We start from the raw sequence: 12,325 nt of genomic DNA, 5'->3' as shown, positions 1-12,325 counted from the left end.
AGGAAGAAATATGTGAAACAGCTGGAGAGAGAGAGAGAGAGAGAGAGAGAGAGAGAGAGAGAGAGAGAGAGAGAGAGAGAGAGAGAGAGAGAGAGAGAGAGAGAGAGAGAGAGTGTTTCATATGTTGTAACAGCTGCAATTGTGACACTGTGCAGAAGAGTAATTGCCAACTTTTTCATCTTCCCCATAAGCAGAAGAAATAATTTGTGTGTGGCCAAAAGATGCAGACTGGCTCTTTCTCATGTCATCATCCATTGTTGCCTGGGTTTTGATCATCAATCAGGACATCTCAGACTTGACTAAGCATTTTGGTTAGTCTGTTCCAGGGAACTGAGAAGCCTCCCAGCTGGTTTTGGCCGTGTTGTTGAGGAGCCTGGTACAGGGTCCCAGGTGAAATGCCTTTAATTTTTATTACTTCATTTGATGAAAAAATTGTTTTCCTTTTAGTTCTGGCTTCCTTGAATTGTGTTAGTGAACTCCATGCCTTATCTGGCGATGTGACCCATTCAAAGAACTGGTTAGTTATCAGACTTTCAAACTGGATTTCTTTTTTTTTTTACCGTTACTCAAGTTTTCTAGTGCTCTTGCCTAACAGTCCTACTTTTGCTCTCTGCTATGTCTACTACCTCTCTCCTTCAACCTTGCAAGGGTCACAGAAGAAAAAATCAGAAAGTTCAATCTCTTTTACGTTTTTTAAATTGATCACAAGAGCCTACTCCACTGTGTCACACTTTATCACAGTTGAAGGTGAAAGCACACATGATGTGTGCACTTCCTCATCCTAGGTCTTTTAAATGAAATTTGAAGTTTGCTGCCAGTCTTCAAATGGGAACTTGAGATTTTTACTCTACCTTCGCTAGCTTTTTTGCAGCTCTCAAAAATTTGGGTGTACTCTTTTAGGGCAGATTTGCTTATGTGTTTACTAATTGGGATGAATACAGTATTCTGTTGTAACCTTCAACCACATCATTATAACTTTTATGGATTAGTCACCTCGCATGTCTACCTGAGATAACATCATTTGTGCTTCATGTTATTAGTGAGTGCTTCTTCACAGCTAGAATTACTGAGGTTTGACTTCTGATCTTCAGTATCATTCCTTCACATGGCTACACCAGTGAGGTTATGGCTCCACTGTCCTACATAAATGGCTGCTACTTAGGCAATATGTGATCAATGTGGCTGTGGAAAACCATTTTTAATTCACCAAATTTTTTCATACAAACCCAATAATCCTCCCTCCCCTGCATTATGGTTTTTGATCTGGCACAAAGTTATTTTTTGATGCAGGCATGTATATTAGATCTCATAACCTTGATCAATGTAAGTAGTTATGACTGTGTATTTCCTCATTAATGGAGTAGGTAATTTAAGATGAATGGGTTCATATGAAAAAAATATATCTCATGTAATACAAACACTGAATTTTTCTTACTGAAAACACTGAAAAGTTCACGTAAATTGTGAATGCATTTTGATTATACTCATAATACTATATTTCAATCCTCTTAATATGGGAATTTTACCCATGACAATTTTCTAATTTTTTTTCTATGTATAGTCCCAATAATACCTTCCTTAAGTTAAAGAACATAAGGTATGGGTAAATCAAATACAAAATTTGCAGAAGATTTACTTCCAAGTGAAAGATGTACATTTGTACAACACATGATAAAAATGTGTTACTTTCCTACTTACAACAAAATTACATGACATATTTACAAATTGTGTACATTCCATGTTGTTTATAATTGGTCAACAGATTGTAGGATATCTATATAAAAGCTGGGCTACTAATTTCCATAGGGAGGAGGAAGAACAGTTTTTAAGGAGTAAAATACAAGAGTAGAAATATTCTTTGATTAAAAGATTCCCCTCCTGTTTACTGACATCCTTCCCACCTGCAGCCCAGGTTTATATCTATAAATATACTTTACCTTGGCACTTGTTTTTCCTCAAACAACAAAAACTTGAACTTCAGATGAATTTTTTTTTTACATGGGATAACTTGATGTACTCTGTAATAGATATGATTTACGAAAAGTAGTCGTTTGGAACAAAATATTTTCAAAGTATAAAGCAACACTTTGTCACAAGGAATAATTTTGTAAGAATGTATGTTTCAGTGTCAAGTGCATAATTTGTGTATTTTTATACACAAATAAGATTAAAATATTTTTAATTTCAAATCTTGAAAGAAACTAAACTTTTTTGGAATTTTCACATTATATTGTTATTTATCAACCTGAAAGCATTAAACTACTGTACATATTTTTAAATAGATATTTTAAATAAAAATTGGAAATGGCATCAGTCATCATCCACAGTTCTATAGCACTTGGCATATGAATAATACAAATTGAAAGCTTGATTTTGTACAGTAAAAACTGTACATGATAAAATGTCTTTATATATTGTTTATATAGTATATTCTCTATCTATAATACATCTTTGGCATAGTGAAGCCATATTAACATCCTAAAATCACTCGGTCTCCCAACTGGCATCAGACACAACATACACACCATATGAACACATTTGCAGTTTAGCATTACTCTCATATCAATGGAAACAGTATAAAATCCTTCAACAGAATTCTATAGCACTGCAAAAGAGCAACTTAAATGCAGTGCTTGGTATATATGATCTTACTTTACAACATTTGTATGGCAACATGAAAATATACAGGGCATATTATTGCGCTCAGTGGCTGCTGTAGTAACATTTGTGTAATGGTAGGGGACACCAATGTAGGTGCTTTTGCCATCCTACTAATTTGATTAAATATTGTTACAAAACTGTATTGCAGGACATTAGCACCGAAAATTAATTTAAGTGCCTTAGAAGATCCACAATGAGAAAAAAAAAAAAAAATTAGACAATGATCACCACCCAATTTCATTGAATGTACATTAATTTTTCATTTGTAATACTGAAAAATTTGTACTGAAAAAAGGAAATCAACCAGTTAAAAATAGAATCATAATCCCAAAAGCAGATAGAAGATACAATTGTCAGTTTGATATAATACATGTTACCAGTTGTGTGCAGTATTACAAAACCTGTACATTTATTTGTATAACCTATGACAGCATGGTTAACAACAGCTGTATGTAGGAAATAATGTCACTTTTTCTCTCCCATTCTAAAATTTTACAATTTTAGAATACAGAAAAAGAACCTTTGATTTATTCAAAAAGTCAGTCTCAAGATCTAATATCTTGTATATATATTACAGGAAAAAAATGCTCTACAGCACTTTTGCCTTTGTAAAATTCAACATTGCATTCTTAGCAAGTTTTGAGAGTAATAGTGTGCTTATCCTGTACTGTCATTGTCAAATGAAATCCTTAGTACTGTAGCTAAGAACATAAAGGGGAATGAATACCTGTATAGCTTAATCTGAAAAGCATTACAGCATTTGTCAAAACAAGTATTGATCCAATAGTTAAAAAAATTATATAATCCGTGAACAAATTTCACTCAGATATGTTTAACATGGAATGGTTATGTCTTATTAAAATTATTGATAAAATTGTAAAAATCAAGGTTAAAATTATTTTACGTGAGAAAATATGAAAGAAGTACATGTATTGTATTTTCAATATAAACCTCTTTAAGGATCACCTGTTCATTGAGATATTTTAAATGAAGTCTGATATGATGTTATTTATAAATACAAAATTTTATCATGCTCTTTTATGTTAAAAGGAAAAAAAAAGGTGTTACTTGATGCTGAGTACTGGGTACAGTGATGTTTTTTCTTTGTTTGCCATTCTTGAAGTCAATGACAGAAATGCATGAAAAGTACAAGACCTTTATTTTTCATCATTAGCTGCCTAAACCTAGTCTTTGGTTGTAATGTTTGATTATTTTGTAATAAGTTTAAATAATGAAAAAACTGAGTTTTACTTTACATCAATTTTTGAGCAAAAAAGTATGAAAGCACTAATTGCAAACTTAAAATAATTATGTACTACAGTATTTACTTCCTTTATTCACTATAACATTAAAGTTAATCCATAGCTAGTTTTGAACTCTGGCAACAAGATTCAAAGAAAAAAAAAAGCTTTTCCTGCCATCTGTATACATACTGATGAGGGATTATTTTGTGGTTTTGTCGCAAGCTATTTTCGCTGCATGAAAATACTGCGACATTTTAAGACAGATATTAGGGTGCCATAAGGGATACAGATATGGATTTTGCTACTAAATTGGTAAATAAAAACTAAAATAGTCTTGTAAATTAACCAGCAAGCATATCCATTCAGCATTTTAAATTCTGAAGTAAATTCTTAATCCAGAAGACAGACCCCTCTACCTACATGAAAACTGAAGTAAGGAAAACACAAACTTCGAGCCAAGAAGCTCGTAAATCAAAACATTTTCCTTGACAGAAAATGCCAGATCAAATGAAATATAAGGGAAACTGTTAACTGAAAGCTATTTCAAAGTAAACCTTTTCAGTGCTGAAGAAAATTTCTTTCTGGGTGTGTTTAATATTTCTTAAACAACAGCCAGTTAAATGTACAGTAAATAAATATATATTACAATATATGTGTACAAAATATTCTATTAATAATTAATCTGCAACATCACTGTACCTCTGCATATCAGCAACTGTTATGGCATCAACTTTCCAATTATAAAAAAGTAATATAGTAGTTTTTTGTCTTAAGTATATCAAAATTCACTTTTATATGGAATTGTAATCATTTACATCAATGATAATAAACATCTACATATTGTCACATGCACCCTACAAGAAACTGTATATAAGTACAATTAGTAGGTTACTTCACTAAGGTAAGAAAAAATTAAAAAGGATTGTCTTTACCCCCTCATTTTCATAACAAAATAGTTTTAGTATCTTGCGATGTGCACACTACCGAGAGCTTTGTTTTATTCTTTTGGTCATGAATTGTTTGGCAACGATTATCTTTTCACAGATCACCAAGGAAGACACAGTATGTGCCAAAGTGAGTACTGTACATGGCAGCTTGACACTTTCACACTATAAAAATTTTTTGTGATTGAGTCAATGAGCATTTCGTGTTATGCAGTTACAACAAGTCAGTATTTTATATCCGGCTGCTGTAGGAGTGGGCTAAAGCCACTTTAGCTAGACTGGACCTGCCAGTACCAGGCGGGGATTTTGGCTTAGGCCTTTGCCTGTCCAGAACTTGACTGGCCTTTGCCTGTTCAGAACTTGAATTGGTGGGGTATCAACCACATATGAATGCACTTTGCTACCACACTAACACTCCCACTCAGGTCATGTTCATGGGAGGAGGATGTCGGTGTAATATGGTGGAGTCACGTGTAGGAGAAGCATGAGGTGGAGGGTACTGAGGATCTGATGGCCCTCGGGGTGAAGAGGAAGCTCCTTCTGGAACACCACGTTCGTCCCTTATGCCTTCCAACTTCCCAATAGTACCATTAATAAGAGTTGTTCCAATTGGGGGTCCTATAGAGGGCCCCACTGATAAGCCTGATGGTCTAGCAGGGATGCCACTTTCTGGTACTATAGGAGTAGTGTAGCTCAAATGACTAGACACAGGATGAGGAGGAAAAGCCTGATGCACATTTCCTGGGGGCATTAGCTGATGAGACCAAACTGATGAACAGGATGGTTCTGTTGCTGAGCCAACCATTCTAGGTTGAGGTGGATGCCTAGGGCCACACTGATGTACCTGTACAGGTCCTGGAGCTATAGAGGGTACCTGAGGAACAGAGTGCACTTGGGGATGAGATGTTCTTGGATACGGCACTCCTTCTCTTGGAGAAACCAATTGCTGATGAGTATGAGGATGAGAACCATACGGTGGAGGATTGGGGTATCGAGCTGGATCATTGGGAATTACTTGTGGTTGGTAATGTGGTGTCGGAATAGGCGGAGGAACAGTGCCAGGGTAAGAACCTCGCTGGGCAAGTGGAGGATGCCCTCCTTCAAACTGAGATCGTGGCATAGGAGGCTCTTCATAAGGATGATAGTGAACAGGAACACGGGGTGGTGGGTAATGAGAAAGAGTAGAATGAGGACGTATAACAGTGGGAGGTGGAAGTACTCCTCTATTGATTAAATTATCAGGAGGTAGGTGGCCATGTACAGATGCAGGTCTCCTACATGTGGGATGGTGATGTTCATGAGTATTTGGTGTTGGCATTTGTGGAGCCATTACCAAACTTTGTACAGATCCATGGAGAGGTACTTGGGACACTGAAACATGAATGTGAGGCCTATTGGGATTTGGAGCTGCACCAGGCCTGATTAAATCAGGTGGTGGAGATTCTCGGGGACCTTGAAGCCGAGGTGGTGGTGGGGCTCTCAAATCTCCTGTGCTTGCATACACATGAACTACTCTTGGTGACTTTGTGTGCGTAAGCGAGGTAGCTGTGGCTGTTGATGTGGAAGGCGATGATGCAGTCTGGGGAGAAAGGTCAGATGTAGGGACATAAAGCATATCCTCCTGTAAAGCAGGAAGAACAGCTCTGTTAGCTGCTGCTCTTCTACGTTGTGGAGCTGCATCTTCATCACCAGCATCCCTGTAAGGCCAAGTCATATGGGAACCAGCCATTCCAGGCTGAGCCATTGCTGGTGGGGCCAGCTGTGTTGCCATTTGATTTAGTAAATCTGTAGTTGACCCAAACCTTGGTTTGATCCCACGTACTGATGGCCTTCTATTGAAACCATATTCTTCTTGTTCACTGGCATCATATCGTCGACGAAGACGTTCCATACGACCTGCGTCTTGACGTACAAACTCTGCTAATTCATCAACATCTACACCTCCTGGTGGTAACTCTAATAGTTGTGCTGTACTAACTGGACACAATTCACCATTTGTTTCATTGCTACTATATCCACTTTCTGTTGTGCTTGTTCCATCCATATCACTGCGACCAGACAGTCGGGGTGATGACTGTGATGATGACGGGACTGAAGACGATCGATCATCATGCAGAGCTTCATCAATATCATCGAAAGTATATGAATCTGAATTTGAGGCCATTGAAGAACGATCACGTGAGTTACCAGCAACACCATTAATTAGTGGAACTCCTGTATGACCTGCCATTTGAGACAAGAATTGCTTCCTTGCATCTGATGTTTGTGCATTTGCCGCCACTGGTTGTTCAACACCTTTCTGTTCATCATCACCTTCATCTGCTGGTGGTAAGGTGCCTTCTCTTGTATATCTTACACCACCACTGTAAATGAGTTTATCACAATCTTCATCACTTACAAGTTCAGCAATTGAAACCACTGGTATGGCTTGGTATACAGTTGGTGTTGTGGATCCCGAGTGAGACTCTTGTAATTCCTCACTTGTAGAATCTATACTAGTACTTTTCTGCTCTGGAAACAGGTCTGCCTTTAATTTCCATTCTCGAACATCACCAGGTACAAGGATTTCTGTTGTTCGTAATGATGTAGTCTTATTAAACATTTCAGCTAACTTGCGATACTGAGCCATGGTTTCCAGTACCTTGGGATCAATTTCTTTCTTTGCTTCTTGTCCATCAGTTCCATCTCCATCCTGATTATCCCCACTGTCTTTTTGATCAGTATTCCCATTTGTAGCATCTTCTGTTGCTGTTAGCCACCTTAATTTTTCCAAAATAGAAGTTGTCTCACCCTTCTCATTTCTTTCATTTTTGTTTGTGTCTTTCTTCCTAGCATCAGAGAATCTAATAAGAGACCTTCTTAGCTTATTGTGCTCAATTGCTCTTCTGACTTCACTATTACTTCTCATAACACCACCTGCGACGTGTGCCATATCTGAATTTTCTAATCTTCTTATTCTAGTTTCTGTCATTGTAGAATCAGATGACTGAGAATCAGAAGAACTCTTGGACTCATCACTACACACACTTGTATTATCTCGTCCTTCAGCAGCAGCAATCCGGCGTCTCATTTCTTCATAACGTTGCATTGATTCACTAATCTGTTCATCATCCATCTGTGGAGGTGGTTGCTTCTCTTCTTCCAGTGGAGGATGGTGGTCAAAGCCTGCTATTCCAGCACTACCTTCAGGTTCAGGATTAATGGGACTTAACTCAACATGCCAGTCATCACGAGGTTCTCCAAGCAACATGCCCAACTCCCGTAATTTAGGCATGAATTTGGCAAGTGTGGCAGAGTTGGCTGCATCTAGTGGTATCTTGTCAAGAGGAAGATTCTCCAACATGCTATATTCATCTCTACCTGAGAATCTCACTGAGCGACGTGGTTCCTCAACTTCTTCAACTTCCACTTTAGGTTTAGTCTTCTTGCTATCCCCATTCTTCCACAATTTTCCACCTTTAAGAATGCCAGTTTTGGCAACTTTGGGATCATTACCTTCAGATTCTTTTCCTTGCATCAACTGATCATGATGCCGGACATTCTCAACTGTCAACTGTGTAGATGGCGTTCTGTGAGTGACCAAGTCGGGCAAATGAGGTCGTGGCGTATCTAAGTCTAGGAGTCCGTCACCACTTCCAGATTCCGTATCTGCAAAAATATTATTAATTAGATTTCTAAAAGTATGAAAGAATAAAATTGTCTAAATAAAGCTGTAATAATAAAATTGTCTAAATAAAGCCCAAATTACAGCACAGCATATCCCCATAAAACAATTTTTCTCCCCAATAATTACCAATGTTTCACAGTATGTACAGCACATGAAAAAAAAAATTTAGACTAAAAATAATCAATGGCATCATATACATAGGTTGCAATGACTTGGGAAGACCATATCATAAAAATGTTCCAAGGTTTTATTTTATAATTAAAATGAATAACTACTATATATACAAAACTATAAAATCTGATAATCACCTAGGCTTTAAACAACACTGTATTTATTCATCAAGAAACTACAGTCAGTTTCCACAGCTAAGATGTTAAAATAAAGTATTACTTCTGTGATACTTCATAAAAACCAATGCAATTCTGTACAATACTAGGTTTATGTTACCTGTCAACTACATGAAAATTTCATAACCTTTATGCACCGGTTGCTAGATCATTTTGAAAAAAGTCAAAAATAAATACAGAATTAAGAGATAAAGTTAGTGGAATAATCTGACAACCATTCATGAGAACCAACTGTACATACTTAAGAAGCAAATGTTCTGTGACTATTGTCACTGCAGTACTATTGTTTAAATAAGGCAGTATTATCTCAAAATTAAGAGGAAGTCTACCAAGTCTAGATCTGCCTTTTTACAGACAAATTTTTTTAAAGAAGAAATTAATAACTATCTGTAATTCATTAAGTACTGTATGGTACATTAGCAGGACTAATCTGAAAATATTCAGTATACCTTAATAAATCTATATAAAATGAAAGTCTACAAATTTTATTTTATACCTGTCCCTTGTAATAAACAAAAATTAATGTTGAAATGAAAAGTAACTACAGTACCTACTTATCTGTAAACGGTAAAGATATGTTTTGACAATTCCTGTACTGAAAGATAAAAGTAAAAAAATTAAATATTCAGCAAAATCAACTGGGTGCAGAGATTTTATGCATTATACACGCCAGTGGAGTTCATACAGGTAAATTAAATTCTTTAGTTAAGTTGTACAAGTTTCAGATCAATGAAAATTACTGCCATCAATAAACTACTTACCAGTTATAATAACAATAATACAGTAATAAAACTGATAACAACTGACATAAAAAAACTGCAAAAGTAAGAAAGTTCAGTTGATGTGAAGCAACAAAATTTAAACGCCAATTTCAGCAAAAAAGTTTACATGCAAATGACAACCAACAGATAGCCCCAGGATATTATACTTGTAACCCCTGAATACTTCATTGTGGAAGTCCTTCATTACTGATTCACCATTCTAATAAAAATTGCAACAGCATGGCTAGTAGTTGGTTATTATGGTAAGTTAAATTAGAAAAGAATATTCTAAAGGGGCTTGTTCTTGTATGAGTGGTGAAAATTGGATCCAAGCAAATTCAAAGAGGCTAGACAGCAAGGTAAGAAGATATCAGGGGGAAGGGATGTTAAGAAAATAGCAAAATGCGTTGCAGGTCTTGGGGGACAAAGGAATTTTGCAAAATACCTTCAGTAAAATTCTCCAATTGTACCATGGTAAGTGTAGGTAGTACCAACTGTGGTGAAAGTAGCTGGATAACTAGTGGAAAGTTGGTATAATTTACCATGAATTTTTTATTTTATTTTGGTGACTTAAAAACAACCTCCTCCCAGTCCTAACTTCAAATTTAGTCACTGCAGTCTTACCAGACTAAACAGTCAGCTTTCCAGTCTATTTGATACTGTTATGGCCATTAGTCGTTTGGAGGGATGCCACAAAAATACTTTGTATATATATATAAAAAAAACAGCATAAATTGTAGTTAGTTAAGAACATGAGTGCATCTTGCATATATTCAAGCAGCCACTGGATAGATTTTTTATCTATTTCTGATGAACTGTCAATATACAGTATATTTATATATAATAATGAAACATCAAACATGCACTTCCAAGGCTACCATATTTTTCTTTTCTTTATGGTCACTGCACTCAAACTTTAAAAACACCAATATTCCTAACCTGTATTTAATTACTGTACAGTTAATTGTGCTCAAATGACCAATTTACAGATTTTTACTTTCTTCTTACAACTCTGCAGCACAGATAACACTGTTCTTGCAAACATGGCAAAGTCTCTCTGGCCTGATCCCAGGTATGGTCTTTCCATTTTGTCTCGCAAAAAATGGATTATGTATTAGAGGTAACTACCTCTTTGCAGCCCACAATGATCTGAGATCATTGAGATTAAATGTGGCAGCAGTAGATATCTTCGGGCATATTTCTGAAATGTAAGTACGGTATTTTCTCTTAAGGTAAGTACTGAAAAAAAAGCAATTACTGAAATATCTAAATTTTTTTAAAATCCAAAGTTTTCCCTAACATACAAAATATTAATGGAACTATGTTTATTAAAGCTGCAATTTACCATATGGCCTCTGGAACTGACAGTTCAAAATGATTTGGCAGCAAGAAATTATCACCCTACCCTTTAAGCTACTAATCTGTCATGAAACAAACCCTAATGAAGCAAAATTTCATGATTCATTCATTCAATTCTTTTATGACTGAATTAATCCTTTATAAATATGGCTACAAAGATGTGGAAATGTCTCTAGCAGTGATTCGTTTCCATATTAACAGGTAGTTGTAATACACGTACTATGCTGATACAATTTATCACTAAAATCAAATTAAATAGTGTCAGTAGTTGTATGATGATGACTGAAAAATTTTCTTATGGTCAACGAGAGGCAAGTTATAAATAAGAGATATTAGCCAATTACTAAAAATTTCAAGCCAGTTGTCGCATAGTTTTTCTTGATTATGTTTTTACATATCAACCGCATCTTCTTGATATTTTGGCACAGCATGTTTTAGACCCTCCGGTAATTTAGGGCAACATAATGAAGCGCCAGAATTTATTGATTAAGGCAGTCTTCTCTTGAACTTTTTCAATTTCCTCAATATACGTTGTAGATATCCAAACACCTGTCCTTGCCTTGGCTAAAGAGAAGAAGCCCCGCCCACTCGTTTCTCTCTGTCTGAAACTTATGAATAGAAGAGTGTACTATGATATGGCTTTTTACGTTTTATATATCCAAATTAGTCTATACATTAAAGTTGAACTGTATTTCATTGTTCTGAGAGATTATTATAACCTCATGGTTCATTTACAGTATATATGGTTATTGTCGGTAATTCGGATATCTACAACGAATGCCGAGGAAATTGAAAAAAATTCAAGAGTAACTTACCTTAATCAATAAATTCTGGTACTTCATTATATTGCCCAAAATTACCAGAGGGTCCAAAACATGCTGCGCCAAAATATCAAGAAGGTACAGTTGATATATAAAAAGATATTCAAGAAAACGTATGTGACAACTGGGTTGAAATTGTTAGTAGTGCACTGAGCAAAAGTTTCAACTGTTTTCCAAGTTTCATCTTGCCAAGGTCTCTGAAAACACAACCCCATAAGAGATTACTCTTGACCTCTTGCGTGAACAGTTCCCATGTGCCAAAAAAGCTTATGTAATTTATAATTTTCTGATGAAATAATTTTAGACAATAAAAACTTCAAAATTCTCTTACTCAGGTTTCTGGATATTTTCAGACCCAACGAAGTTTTCCATCGTTGCTGGGCTTCAGTTACACATCAGCTGCCATATACTAATGCTTACTTTGTTATATGCAGTATTTACCATTACTTTTGGTTACCCCACCCAAAATCCTGTTTCCAATGTGGTCCCCTTCATAACTGCTAGACACAGGGGTTGGGACA

General features: G+C 36.0%; 1 protein-coding gene across 5 annotated transcripts in view; it reads right to left on the bottom strand.

Annotated features, from left to right (window-relative positions):
* Positions 1-1,620: 1,620 nt before the first annotated feature.
* The window catches only part of LOC136847463 (uncharacterized), a 583,447-nt gene continuing 572,742 nt past the window's right edge, over positions 1,621-12,325 (bottom strand). For all 5 annotated transcript variants that reach the window (XM_067119194.1, XM_067119199.1, XM_067119196.1 and 2 more), the window contains one exon: positions 1,621-8,497. In XM_067119194.1, coding sequence (XP_066975295.1) covers positions 5,271-8,497 — 3,227 coding nt within the window. In that variant the 3' untranslated portion in view covers positions 1,621-5,270. The remainder of the gene's footprint in view (positions 8,498-12,325) is intronic.

Source organism: Macrobrachium rosenbergii, chromosome 16, assembly GCF_040412425.1.
Source record: "Macrobrachium rosenbergii isolate ZJJX-2024 chromosome 16, ASM4041242v1, whole genome shotgun sequence".
NCBI classification, from domain to species: Eukaryota; Metazoa; Arthropoda; class Malacostraca; order Decapoda; family Palaemonidae; genus Macrobrachium; species Macrobrachium rosenbergii.
The sequence above is the reverse complement of the archived record's forward strand: the minus strand, read 5'-3'. Positions and strand labels throughout refer to the sequence as shown.